Source organism: Mytilus trossulus, unplaced genomic scaffold, assembly GCF_036588685.1.
Source record: "Mytilus trossulus isolate FHL-02 unplaced genomic scaffold, PNRI_Mtr1.1.1.hap1 h1tg000085l___fragment_1__unscaffolded, whole genome shotgun sequence".
Lineage (NCBI taxonomy): Eukaryota > Metazoa > Mollusca > Bivalvia > Mytilida > Mytilidae > Mytilus > Mytilus trossulus.
In genome coordinates, this window is record NW_026963295.1 from 3,296,436 (window position 1) to 3,311,405 (window position 14,970).

General features: G+C 32.1%; 1 protein-coding gene across 3 annotated transcripts; it reads right to left on the reverse strand.

The window, feature by feature from the left end:
* Nucleotides 1–204: 204 nt before the first annotated feature.
* On the reverse strand, nt 205–13,587 carry LOC134699785 (uncharacterized). Of its 3 annotated transcripts, none has more exons than XM_063561200.1 (6): nt 13,468–13,587; nt 5,644–5,875; nt 3,725–3,860; nt 3,081–3,217; nt 1,641–1,818; nt 205–1,109 (listed from the first exon to the last, which is right to left on the reverse strand). In XM_063561200.1, the coding sequence occupies exons 1-6, from the start codon at nt 13,472–13,474 to the stop codon at nt 516–518; spliced, it is 1,284 nt and encodes a 427-aa protein (XP_063417270.1). In that variant the 5' UTR covers nt 13,475–13,587; the 3' UTR covers nt 205–515. The 3 variants fall into 3 exon arrangements, with proteins under 3 accessions (XP_063417270.1, XP_063417272.1, XP_063417271.1); XM_063561202.1 differs by lacking the exon at nt 13,468–13,587 and adding an exon at nt 7,467–7,592 and having other exon boundaries at nt 206–1,109; XM_063561201.1 differs by lacking the exon at nt 13,468–13,587 and adding an exon at nt 7,753–7,885 and having other exon boundaries at nt 207–1,109.
* Nucleotides 13,588–14,970: the final 1,383 nt, after the last annotated feature.

Consider the following 14,970-nt stretch of genomic DNA (forward strand, 5'->3'; position numbering starts at 1 on the left):
ATGGTACAAATCTTGTATTTTTTAAGGTATAATACCGGAGATAGTCTGTCTGGTGCACCTGTTCTTTGCTTTTCTATGTATGAACGTTATCTGTCACGAGATTGTTTTATTTAGTACTTAATCATTCTTTATACGAAAAAACAAACATATTGTTTTTACTGTATTTTTAATTGAAAAAAGTAGGACAAATCGAAACTACAATCTTAACGTAAAATAGATATTGAATCTTTTGTTAAGAAATCAGGCCAGGAATGACGAAGGATCTCATGTTCACTAGAAGTGGTGCTGTCGGATGAAAACAGCAAATAGGATGTAGAAACATAAAATCAAGTTCGATTAACTTTTTATTCACCGTGGCAAGGTTCCACTTGTATATAACATAAATAAAGCATGATTTTTTTGTCTATATATATGTATTAATTTTCAATAAACATTTGTTAAATATCAGATACATTTTTATTTTGAGTGTAAGCATATAGAAGTCATGTAGAGCTGTCATTAAAAAAAATGAAATCTTAAACAAGAACAAAAGAATCTGGACCTGTTGCTTTGTACACCAATGATCGACATTTTGCAAAATCTTTTCCCCAAATATCAAAATGGTAATCCCATATTTTTTTCATAACAAGCGGAAGTGCTTTAGATTTACCAGAAATATCCGAAAGTTCCTTTATCCATTCCCACTGGTTATCTCCTCCTATTACACGTTCGGAATCCTTCGATATTATTCGGTTCATTTCTTCTTGATCCGGTAGATTAGCCGACCCTTCTAATACAGATTTTATGAACAAAGCTTGATACTCGCTTGTAGGAAAGAATGCAACTTCTCTTACGATGCCCATGAAGAAAATCGTAGAATAGTTTGGTGTAAGAATATATTTGAATAGGTTGCAGATGAGGTTACCCTTGCCAAGTTTTAGTAACCCTTCCGGTAGAATGGAGAAGTTGTATTTGTACCCAGTGGCATATATGACTGTGTCAACTGGTAGTTCCTCACCGTTTTCCAGAACTACAGAGAAGGGTGTGTATCGTTTAAAACCGGACGTCTTCTGAACGATGTTTTCCGGCAAACGTGTTTCTAACTTTGGTCCTCTGTGACACAAATACACCTTCAAAATATATCAAAATTATGACATATTATGCATCAGGAAATTTTTAACATTATCGTTCGTACGTGGCATTAATTGTACTTTAGAATTAAAGACACCAGTCAATACAAATACATTATAATAGTACCTTGAATTTCCTTTTATATTATTGTTTGAACATGCTCTTTCATATCTGAACTAGCTCAAGGACCTTCAGGGGAAACAATACAAATAATTCTTATTACTTATAAATTGCAACAAAACAAAAAAATATTTTCATTATCAAATTACTTATAAACAAATGCAGTATGGGTTATTTTGTAAAAATGTGTGCATTCCAGATTTGTACATGTTCTTTAACGTAAATACATTGTACCATTGCCTTTTTTGTTTTGTTTTAAAAGATGTAGACGTTAAACATTGCATATGTATTATGTAGCTACGATAAAACACGTTTGTTTTTAAACTTGAACAAGATAAACAATTGTGTATGGTTATTATTTGTAAAAGAACAGATGATTCAAAAACGTTTTATGAAACGATAAAACATACCTTTTTGGCACACTTAGAAAGATCAAAACTTATGTCTATTCCTGAGTAATGTGCTCCCAAAACGGCAACTGTCTGCCCGGCAAAACATTCTGGATGTCTGTACCGTATACTGTGAAGCACAAAACCTTCAAAGTCCTGTTCTCCATCGATGGTTGGATAATTTGGAGTTGAACAATTTCTACAGAAAAAACATCAGAACATGTCTCAAATAAGAGTGTAGCAACATAATATGCCAAATCATATAAAACTTTTCGTGATAATGGTATTCCATATGTGCATTACATACACATACGGGGGGTATCGGCAGTTGTTATTTCCTAAACAAACACTAAAATTATACCAAAAAGAAATGCATTATGCAGGGGCGGATCTAGCCATTTCAAAAAGTGGGGTTTCCAACCCAGGACAAAAAAGGGGGGTCCAGCTATATGTCGCCATTCAAATGCATTGCTGGTCCCAAAAAGGGGGGTTCCAACCCCCGGAACCCTCCCCTGGATCCGCCAATATTATGGTTATTTATTCCATATGTCTCACGTTTAATGATCATGCCGCACCAGTCAACCTGTGTGAAAGAAGTACATGTCATAACCTGCATTGAAGAAGAGAATCTCAGATGACATCGCGGATGGACTTTTATCATTTTAATTTTAGAATTTAAATTAAATTAAATCAAATTACTCCTAAACATTTTCACAAGGCTATAACTTATTTAATGAAATTATTTATCATTTCAACCCATGCCCCACTTACCCAACCTCACTGTTCTTTATATTAAACCCTTAAACCACATGTTATGGTTTGTGAAAGTTAGGTAGTAGACTCTGCTTTTAAATGTCTTTATATTAGCTGATATAATAAAAAATAGTCATAAGAAAAAAAATACATGAAAACAAGAACTATCTTTAAAAAAGATATCCGATCTAGTTTCAAATTGTTTTGTGAATATTTCAGTTATATCTAAATAAGTGATTTATCATTTAAATAACGTTTTCTTTGTTTGTGTTCAGTATTCCCGGCCCTCGCATCTTTCTGTTTATATTCACAAAAAAACAGGAAATCTCATATGCGTAGGTGCGTTTAAAGGTCATGTCTATCGGACAACAAAGTTTACATTAAAAATTATATAATTGTCCCGAATAAACAGCTGCCATGGATGCAAAGAGCTATTGGAGAAACAATTATTTTAGTAAAAATATAAATCTTTGTAAGATCTAGTTCAAATATTTATAGTTTTTCACTTGCTTTCCATCACGATATAATTAACGAGACGTTTCTTCAAACACAACCAAATCACCCACCATCACAGCATTTTGTCCAATCACAGGAGGGATTTTCGAACATGCGTATTCTGTTGTCATAGTTAAGCGCCCTTAAGTTCAAAGGGCACAAACCGAAACTATACCGACTACGTCGGAAAAAAAATCTTAATATATAACTTACCCAAGACACACAATAACATCATCAAACTCTTCCGTATGACTATCGCTCTTCTTTCTGATATCTCCGTAAGACAGCAACCATTTGGTATCTCTTGAACTTGGGTTGGCAGGTTTAACTTGTTTAACATCCATGTTAAACTTTGGAAATAAAAAAAAATACAGGGATCAGTGGCCAATAACGACTACACAATGACCTAGAGGAGAGACATATTTTTTTCACTCCCTCTAATAGAATGGTTTCGCTTTTAACATCTATCAACTTAGATAGTACGATGTATGTAAAGACCATTCTCCTCTTTACTTTGATAAAAGAAATTGGGACAATTCATGTATTTCCCTGTATAGATTTTTTTCAAGGGTTGTACATTTTCGCGGATGAAAAAATCACCAAAATAAATTCCGCCAATTTAACAGTGCCCATGCAAAAGTATTGATAAAAGTGTTGAATCTGCTAAAATTATTTCAGTAAAAATCACGAAATTTCATACCCGCTGTGCGGTAGTATAAAAATCCACCGCAGTACAAATTCTTTAAAAAGATAACATGCAGGAGTAGAATATCAATATCCATCATATTTCACATTTTTCATATAAAGGCATTTTAAATTAAAAGTTCTTTGATATTAAAATTTGCATCTTTGTTTACCTTAATATATTTTCGGATACCACATTGATCGACAACTTTGTTCAGATACGCTAACATCTCAGTTCGACTTGGAAAAGATGGATAGCCGTCCATTGGGAAACCATCAATCTCCATCAACTGTTTTGGTATGTTCGTTCTGGAATAATTTATAATGAATAATTCAATTTTGGATGTAACGCGTCTTCTGATTGGCTGACGTTATTTTGTTATGAGCCCATAGACATACTTTAGTCATGTGACCGTGACGTCATCAACGTTTTTTCATGGTTTTCTACGGTTTAATAATTAAATTATAAGTAATGACTGTAATATTTTTTCTGTCTATTCAAAATAACATGTGGTGCACACTGTTAAATAACCCGCTACGCGCGTTAGTCAGTGTGCACTAATTTTTTTATGTTATTTCTTCATAGACAGAAAAAGTATAACAGTCATTCCTTAATCAAAATATGTTTTATTTGAGGTAAATAGGGATTTAAAATAAAATGAGAAAAAAAATATTCTTATAATTTGTCAAAAGTTGATATCAAGCGGTCCCCCCCCCCCAAAAAAAAAAATATGATGAAGCATATGGGTCACCGAACTTTTTTTTACGCTGCAAAATGTGCAAAATTGTTAGATTTTGTAAGGATCATGCATGGATAACTCTTTTTTGTTTGATAAAAAGAAACTACAACATAATATGTTATTAAGATAAAATATGAGAAGATAGTTCTAATAATATACTTTAAGATGCCGCATAATTTAATATGTAAATTCACTACACATTATATTATAAAAGTTACTTAATGTTAGTCATATCCTGCTGTGAGGCAAAGTTTAAAAAATGAATCACAGCAGATTCCATTAAGTGTGTAGCAAAAGGTAATATTTTTGGTTAGCTTGCTTGTAAGCCGAACCGTGAAGTCATTGTTAGGTTAGGTAAACTATCCTACTTTAAGAATAGACTAGTCCAACAGAAAACCAATTGATCTGTCTGTTGGAATATGCTACTTCAAAAGGAGGGTGGTATATGATACCTGACCTAATAATGACTTCACGGTTCAGCTAACAAGCAAGCTAACCAAAGATATTACATTTCAATACACAATCAACGGAATCCGCTGTAAACAAAAATCTTCTTTCTGTAAATAGGATATAACACACAATTTTCTATATCAAAATTAAAAGTCTTACACTTGAATTACATACTACTATCGAAATTTGCATATTTTCATTTTAAATATCTAGACCGATTGTTATCTTCTATGTTAAAGTCCAATATGGAGAAAGACACACAAGCTACTTTAATGAATGACTGTAATAAGAATTTTAAATTTTATTATAAGAAATGACTGTAACATGTATTCCAACTATAAAGAACTAATTTAAAAATGTGGTGAAAACCGATTAACCAGCGTAGCCAGTTATCTGAAACTGTGCACCACATATTTGAGGTTATTTCGAAAAGATAGTAAACGTCTAAGCCATTCCTTGACACAAAAACAAGATTTTTTTCGTATTTTATGGATGCCCACTTGCACCATCATTTTCTGTGTTCAGTGGACCATGAAATGAGGATCAAAACTCTAATTTGGTATTATATGGGAAAGTTTATATCATAGGATTGATTGATTGGTTTATTGTTGGTTGCTTAGTGGCAAATATTTCATGCATATTCAGGACGAGAGCATGGTAGGTCTTGTAACAATTGAGGCCATTTGGGAAAATGGTCGCGGAAATTTGAACTGCCACTGGAAAATGAGGTACTAGTATTTTTGATAGGGACAGAAATTGCACCTAGCAACAGGCCACCTTAGGTTAATCAATATCCAAGGTAACATGTTTCAAGCTTCATCAAAAACGACCTGGACCAAAAATGTTGACTTGAAGCGAACCACACAGACGAACGGAGTGAGTTATATGATGAGGTAACTTACTTTAGATTGCTATACACAGCTGAATGAATTGGATTTCCATAGTCATCCTTTGATGTCTGGTCTGTGTAAAGCCAAAGCCCTCCAATATCATAATTCCTCTCAAAACAAGTCAGCTTAAAATTCTTATTTTCGGAGAGTCGTCGTAGAGCAGCTAACCCTGTCAATCCTGCTCCGACTACGGCTATTTTCTTAATTTCATTTGACGCCATTGCATATATTCGTATGAGAAAGGCTGTAATGAATGAAAATTATAAAAACATTAATAAGGTTTATACACAGTTTCGAAATATGCGCTGCTGTTCTTATATATACATTTTTTATGATTAGACATCCGAAAGCTGAATTTTTGTTCAGTATAGGTGGCTGAGTGGTCTGTAGTGCTGGACACACAGCAGGCGTTGTTGTCTTGATCATGTGTTGATATCACAATAGCATGAGTTCGAATCCCGGCGAGGGAAGAACAAATATTTGCTTCCGCAAATTTGCAGATTTAAAATTGTTGTTCTGATATTTAGAGTAGTTATTACTACAGGTGTGACTATAGCTATGAGATTTGTAGGCTTATCTACTAAGTGCAAATGTACCTTGTCTAAAATGGTATTGTATGCCCTTATATTATACAGTAAAGGGACATATTTAGCTTGTGGGAGAGCTCTCTACTAATAGTTTTTATTATGATTTTTATTAAATTCTTTAAATTTTAATAATGGTTTTCATAATTTACCACTTCTAAGGTGTGTCGAGGCCTGTCATACCCTTCTACACTGTATGGGTGCATTCATTGTTGAGGGTCATACGGTTGCTCAGTGTGAATTATTGCTTACATTCACTTCATATCAACTTCGGTGCATAGTTTCCAAATTGGCAATCACATAACATGTCCGTTTATTTTTATGTATTTTTCATATTCGTCTTATACATACTGAGAAAAAAAACATGTAAAGTTATGACAGATTTGGTGAAACTACAAGGAAATGCGTTTTTTTTTTATATATTTTCATAATAATTATTCGATTCGATATTGTAACTAACGAACGTTTTGTTTTAGCAGACACATTATTCATTTCCTTGACCCTTAGTAATATAGATCTATCGGCCTATTTATACACAGGTGAAAATATACTAACTCCGAACGAATTGCTCTTATTTTAAATCTAATCTTAACCTGCAATAGGAAAAGTTTAAAATCTGTCAGGCGGAGGTTTTTTTCCCCTTTCTTTTAAAGTGTCCGTACCAAACATAGCTTGAGAGGCGTTAAGATTTATATAAAATGCGTAGTTTTCTAAATGACCTGTATTTATTATAGTATTATAATGATCCAAAGGTTATGATCAATTTTATTTATGAAACTAAAAAGAGCATATTATTCTAGAGTTTTTAAATTTCGAAATAACTAAAGGAAACCAAATATTTGTTGAAAACTTAAACTTGGCCTGGGTGGTGATATTCTTATTTTATCCTTAGCGTAAGCTAGGCCATTTGTAAATTTACATTATATCTTTGGATTCCGTGAATTATTTCGAATCTTCTACGACAAATGATAAGATATTAAAAAACCCTGAAGCGAGGGTGGGTATGCCGTGTGTGTAGCTATTTAATTTCTAGTTGACCCCGTTTCTGATAAATCGAAAACATTAATTGTTAGTAAAATGTGTTATTCTTTTTAAATGTCAAACTCAGTATTTGCCATCTATAGTTATTTTTTTCTATTGTGAGCAACAGTAAAATTCACTGTTGATATTTTGTAACGAAGGAGCCGCCATGTTGACTTACTGAAATCATAAGATGTTCGAATAATGAAATATAATAGAAAAACTACCTACCTCAAAACGTCATTTCAATGCAATATTATCCGAATTTGGAGAGTTAGCGCAACGGAAAACCCTTCACCTTTGACGCTTTTATTTGTATGACGTCAAGTTTAAAAAAAACAGTGAAAGCCACACCAAAAAATATAAATGGAATTTGCGAAGTTGTATATTATTATAGTATACCGAGCATGGTATTGTTTAAAAGCGAAGGAAGCACGTCATATAATTTAGAATTATAAACTTTTACGCTTCGCATGATATGTGATGTCAAAATAAACAATTTAAAAAAAATGTATACCTTTTGTACTTGAATTTTAGTTTTTAAGTCCCTTTGCATATAAAAGGCAAATCTCACAATACTGTATGCAGTTGCTATTTACTGGCTATTTTGGCTTTCGAAAAATGTTTAAATTAATCCGATGTAATACAATAATATTACGTATGTGTTTCACGTGATTAATCACGGAGGAAACGTGATATATAACAACATATATAGTAATTGATAGTCAACCATTGGGTTAATGCATATTTTGCATACTTTACACTATTTTTGCTGATTATGAGGACTAAAAACTTACTATATTTAGAGACAATTTATCATAGTTATTCTTGACGACTATTTCCCGTAAAAATACTATAAACCGGTTACTTATAGTCTTTTCAGACAAATTCGTAAAAAAATGATTGATTTGTCTATTTAATGAATGGCTATTATTTATTTTGATTTTATTGAACCATAAAACTAATTTTTGACTCTTCACATTGAATAATCCGCGAAGCGGATTATGTAAAATGTGAAGAGTCAAAAATTAGTTTTATGGTTCAATAAAATCAAAATAAATCATTGCCATTCATTATAAATAAATTTCTATTAAAAATAGGGCTCAAAGGAGTTTTTATATTATTTACATTAACAATAACAAGCGTACACACATGTTGGCGTATGAATACTCAACGTCAGAGTGGGCGTGTCGCCATCAAAATTGACAACATTGAAAATAAAACTAATAATTTTAACCAATCGGAAGACAGTAAAAACACCAAATTTATTTATAATGCAATAAAGAAGATACAATGTATAATAATAATAATTATAATTAAAATAATAATAATTGATTACGAGTTCCTAATCCGTAAAGCGTAGTCAATATGGGTAAGACAATACAGTCATGGATATTTGATATTTATTCCATTGAGACATTTATCCACCTAATTACAAATACGTAGATCGATGTTAGCAACTTTATCCTCACGTTGGGCAAAAGCCAATACTGTAACGTCGTATATGTAAGCCTCCGAAATCAAAAATGTCCAACAACCTTACTAGAAAAAGCAACGACGTGTAACAAAAAACTTTAAGAACATATTTACAACCGACATCAACGAAACATACAAAGCAAACATAAATTAAAATTTAATATATCAGAAACCATACATAGTTTTGAAAATATAGTGTATTGAATTGATCTAAGGAAATGGAACACGGATATGAATGACATTAATGACAAATAAACCTACATTAAAAATCCATTAGGGTGCGGTTTTTTTCTCTCGCTGCGTTGAAGACCCATTGATTACCTTCGGTTGGGTTGTTGTCTCTTTGACATATTCCCCATTCTAATGCATCGTCTAATGTATCGTAACGTTCATTTTGATTGGATAACGTCATAAATTTTCATGGCATCAAGTTGATGCCATGAAAATGTACATACAAGCGCAGACGACGTATGCCGGACATTATATGTATAATTTGACGTTGTTTTCTGTCAGTTACATTAGAAAGGAGATAAGATCATTGTATTTTACGGAATAATGCTAACGCGTCACCAGTAAACTTAACTTGCTACCATCAAATCACCAATTGATGACGTCGGACCTTAGAATACAAGACAGTTATCTCCTAATTTTCATTCTCAACTCTATGTCACAAATTTTGGTATTACTTTGCATATAACTTGATTATATCAGAAAATCGAAACATGAATACCTTTATCTTTTCTTTGTCTACAATGTTACTAATCGCATTCTATTATAAAAAGGTATATACGACGTTACAGTATGGGTTTTTGCCCAACGTAAGGACAAAGTTGCTATTGTCGATCCATGTACATATTATAAGGTAAATATTTGTAAATAAAGCACATGAAAGTGACGAAATAGTTATTAAAGGTACCAGGATCATAATTAAGTATGCCAGACACGCATTTCGTCTACTTACGACTCATCAGTAACGCTCATATCAAAATAATTGTTAAGGCCAAACAAATACACAGTTGAAGAGCATTGAGGATTCAAAATTCTAAATAATTGTGCTAAGTACGGCTAAGGTAATCTATTTCTGAGATAAGAAAAATCATTAGTTTTTCGAAAAAAATCAAAGTTTTGTAAACAGGAATTTATAAAAATGACCACATAATTAATATGCATGTCAACACCGAAGTGCTGACTACTGGCCATGGACTGGAGATAAACTCGGGGACGAAAGTGCACTAGCACTGGCATCGACCCGGTGGTGTAAATAGTTCTCAATAGTACCAGGATTATAATTTAGTACGCCAGTTTCGTAAACAGGAAATTTAAAAACAATTACAACAAACTTGATATTCAAGTTAACACCGACGTTCTGACTTCTAGGCTGGTGATACCCTCGGGGACGAAACGTCAAGCAGCAGTGGCATTGACCAAGTGGTGTAAATAGTTATCAAATGTATCAGGCCTAGGATTGTAATTAAGTTCGCCAGGCGCGCGTATCGTCTACATAAGACTCATCAGTGACGCTTATATAAAAAAAGTTGTAAAGCCAAACAAGTACAAAGTTGATGAACATTAAAATGTTCACGGATTCACCTCAAATACATCCAATTTTCATGTTTTACTCCTTAGATTTTTTCAAAACTATATGTTGTTGATACCAACTTTTCCCTTCTAATGATATCAAATAATCATGTGGTCGCCTACTTATTTTTTTTGGGGGGGGGGGGGAGGGGGGGGTGTATTGTTCAATCGGTTCCCTTGTAGGTAGTGAAAAACGTCGAAAATCGTCGTTTAACGATATATAACGCAATGGCGTTACGATTATTTTGACGTTTTCTTCACAATGTACACAATTTTGATTTAATGTACATCGTAAAAATCGGTGACTTTATAGTTATATTTATTCATAGAAACGGACTTTTTGACCATGGACTTAAGTTTTTAAGAAAAATCTATGGAGTAAAAATTCAAAAAGTATGAGTTAAAATCAAATTTAAAAGAGTTTGTCGTCGATTTTGTGTGCATTCTATACAGACGTTACGCACGATGCTGGTGTCACTTCTTACTTTGACGTGTATTAACATTTGGATGGCGAATATGTACTTCAGTTAGTAAAACAAAACTGTATCATTATATACCAAAATATTCCGTTTTAATTGTATTTTATCATTATTAAATTAGATAGTCGTTTTATAAAATGGGTGTTTGTCAATCCGCCTGTATAAACCAAAATTGTTATGAAAATAACTTGTAAGATGTAACAAAATTTTACCGTAATCACTCTAGTAATCTCTTAAAAACATTGCAAACATTGCATAAATTCCGCCAAATTTCACTCAGTAACGTCATAACTAACAAATAAATTGTGACGTCTTTTTTGGCGAAAAAGTCATGTCAATAGGCAAAATGGTGGCGGAAAACAATAAAGGTAAGCATTGTAATCATTTGAATTTAACGTCACTAGATTTGCATATAAAAGTTTCTTCTCTAAATAATTGCAATATTTTAAATGACTAACACTATTTAAAAATATAGAAAGACGGCTCATAAACTATACTTCAACGTATAACAGTTTGCTCAAAATCGTGTTTGTTTTGAAAACCAAACAAGCCATATTTTCTCAGTCTTACAAAATGTCCCCTTATTCTACTTTCAACGTTTCCTTGCACATTTTCTTAGATTGTGTCATCTCAGTTCAGAATGCGAAGCTTTCACACTTTGTACTTTATGCTTATCAGATTGCTCATGGATTAAGCTTTAAAATGGTACCCATTGTATTGGTATAGCCGTTTAGTTAATTAATAATATTTCTAACTTTCTGAGACTTACAAAATGTCCACTACGTTTTTTTTCGTATTTCAACGTAAATTTATCTTTTTTTAACGTCACCTTTCTTATGCGTCAATTCGACGTATTTAATTTGCGATGTGTTTTAAATTAAAGATATTTTGTAACTGTAGGTTCAATCATGAAATCAAAAGGTAAAATTGACAAAATGAAAATGTATAGAGAAAGGAAAAATCAACAAAAAAGTGTGAGAAATAAATCATACTACGAAATGAAACAAAATGAGAGAATAAAAGAATACAAAAATTCCATAGCTGCTGTAAAAAAAAGAGAAGACAAAGGGAAAAACACAACTCACTTAATCAAAAAGCTGAAGCTAGGAGATTAAAAAACTTGCATAATGTAAGAAGGTTTAGGGAAAAAAGAAAAGGTGAAGAAAATCTTGAAATTGTAGAAATTGAAGATGTAACGAATTTTACAAATAGAATGCAAAAATCCAGAGCAATGAAAAAACTTAAGAGAGCACTTCCTCAGACTCCTAGAAAAAAGGCTGAACTTTTGATAAACCTTTTGACGGGGAAAAAATCTAAGCAGTCACCCACAATGGCAAAATTAAGGCAAATGAACATTGTTAAATCCCCTGACGAAATTGAAAATGATGAAATAGCAAAATATGTCTTAGTTGATGTTAAAAAAAGTCCTGACTCATACAAAAGCTCAAAGATAAAAAGATTCCTTAGTGACCAAACACATAATTTTAGCAGCTGGAAGTGGTGAAAGCGTGACGGAAAACTGATGTAAGAAAAAACTCGCTTCTAAACTTGAAGTACCGATAAGGCGATTGTCAGGGGGTAAGCGGATACGGACAAACGTTCTCTGTTCAGAGCAGTCCTGTTGAACAATAACAAAACGAAAAGTGCGATGAAGGAGAAGACTTTTATCTAATGAAGGCAGGATCATGTAAAAAAAATGAAAAGTTCGGAAACTGACGATTGGCAGGGTCAGTACCCAGAAGGAACTACCGTTATTCGTGGATTATATTACAGAAAAACAGGACCTTTATCGTACAGTTTAATTAAACGTAAAAATGTAATTGTGAGTGTCAAAATATGTCTTATATGTAACAAATGATATTTTGACGGACTCCGTAATTGATTTGTCCTTGGCCATTCACGAAGAAATAATTGGACTGGCAGAGCAAAGCAGTTTATAACAGACTATTCGGAATAAAATTGAACGAGTTATTTTGTCTTTGAATTGCTCTTATGTATATTTCTTAAAAAGTAAACAAACAAACATTAAAAAAAGACAAACTAAAGAAACAATTAACGTAAACTGAAAGGGAAATAAACAAAACAAACATACAATCGAATTAAAAAAACATCAAATTCAGTCTTTCAATGCCGTCGTTTTTCAACGTTTCATTTTTCCATGTAGAAAACGTCGTAATTCGACGTTACGTTTGGTGACACCAGTATCGTGCGTAACGTCACACCATCGGAATCTATTTTGAAACAATTTAATCAATAATATCTCATAAAAAAGAAATCAATTTATAATTGTGTTTGCAAATTTTAGATGCAGTTCAACCAGCTATAAGTGTGTGTAAAATGTTAAAGAAAATCTGTGACATTAGCCATTTTCTAAAACTTGACCTTAATTCATTTCTAGTGATTGATATAGAATAAGATTTTAAAAAACACGCTTTATTTGGATGCCATGATAATGCAATTTGATGTTACTCATAACAAAGGAACCTTCACTTTTATTTGGCGTTGTAATGCACTTCCCTCATTTATTTTTGTAAAGAAACAAAAGAAACGATAAATCCTTGACATATATCCCCAGTCGCTGAACAAACATTCGACCTTTATATTAGGTTACCACCTTTACATACCCCAGTCTCTGGATAAACGATCGACTTTTATATAAGTTAACCACCTTAAATTGTTTTATAAAATATTTAACTCACGTTTCATATCTTACAAATGTTGTAAGTTCACTGACATATGAAGCTAAATTTAATAATAGTTCATACACTGGATGCACTGACTGGTCAATTAATTCATACACTTTATGAACTGATATTCACTAAAAATGTATAAATGTTTCCACAGTGATACAACAACATTTGTGTTCCAAATGGCTAATCGGGTGGAAAATAAAATATAACTTATAGTAATTGATAGTCTCACAGTCTTATTCTTTAGTTTTCTATGTTGTATTATGTGTATTATTGTTTGTTTGTTTGTCTTTTTCATTTCTAGCCATGGCGTTGTCACTTTATTTTCGATTTATGAGAATGACTATCCCTCTGGTATCTTTCGTCACTCTTTTAATTACATTGGCTTAATGCATATTATACACTTTTTATTGGCTATGCAGACAATACATTGATTTACTAGTTATTGTCCTCCTTCAAAGTAAAACAAGTGTTTTTCTTTTCCAAAAGAAACTAGAAGATATTTTGAGACATTGTATTAAAGTTACTACCTTCGAAAAATTCCAGTAAAAATACTATTAACAGGACAATAGTCTTTACTATTAACCTTTCAATAGTCTTTTTCAGAGAATTTGTTAAAAAATTATTATATTCGTCTTTAATATTATAAAGAAAAAGAAGTACAAACTTAGGTATAATATGAGAAAATATAACTCCATATGTACACAGAACTAAATTTGTTTGTATATGAACTACAGTAAACCGGAGATTAACTGATAAAGTTTTTTTACTGTCATTGAAACGAGAGTTTTTTTTGTTAGAAACGGATATAATTCAAACCTATTCAACTGGGTAACTGCGGACCTTTAATTTGTGGCTCTCTAATTACATATGTTACAAGAGGCATGGCATTTAGCCAAAACAACATTTCTCATAAAAGTCCACGTTCCATAAAATATTTTAAAAGGGTGGAACTAACATCATATGAAGTTGTGATATTTAAATACCAAAAATACTACTACAGTTTTAATTGCAAAAGTTGATACGCTATTCGTCTTACTATTAATATAATCAGATGAACAGTTTTTAAGGGAACAAAGGGTACTTAAAAAGAGTAAAAAAAATGTATTGTCCGCGTGTTTTTGCTTTCGTGATCTCAGTTATATATTTATCTTACTGAATCCCAGGTTGTTATGTTGTTTGGAATGTTGTGTCAAATTTAAGGATTTAATTAATAAAAAAAAAAAAATAGAATTTGCATTTCGGACTTAATTCAGAAATTCATTAAAATAAACTACATGAAAGAAGTAAATTGCGAACGTATAGAATGTTTAAGCAATGTTTTAATAGAGAAAAATATTTATGTATTAATATGCCTGGAAAATATAAGAGTGCATATGCTAAATTTAGATGTGGTGTTGCACCTCTGAGAATAGAAACTGGCCGATATGAAGGCATTATGGTTGACAATAGATTATGTTTTAATGAGCAATGTAAGAAAAATAACTTTATTGAAGATGAGAAACATGTCTT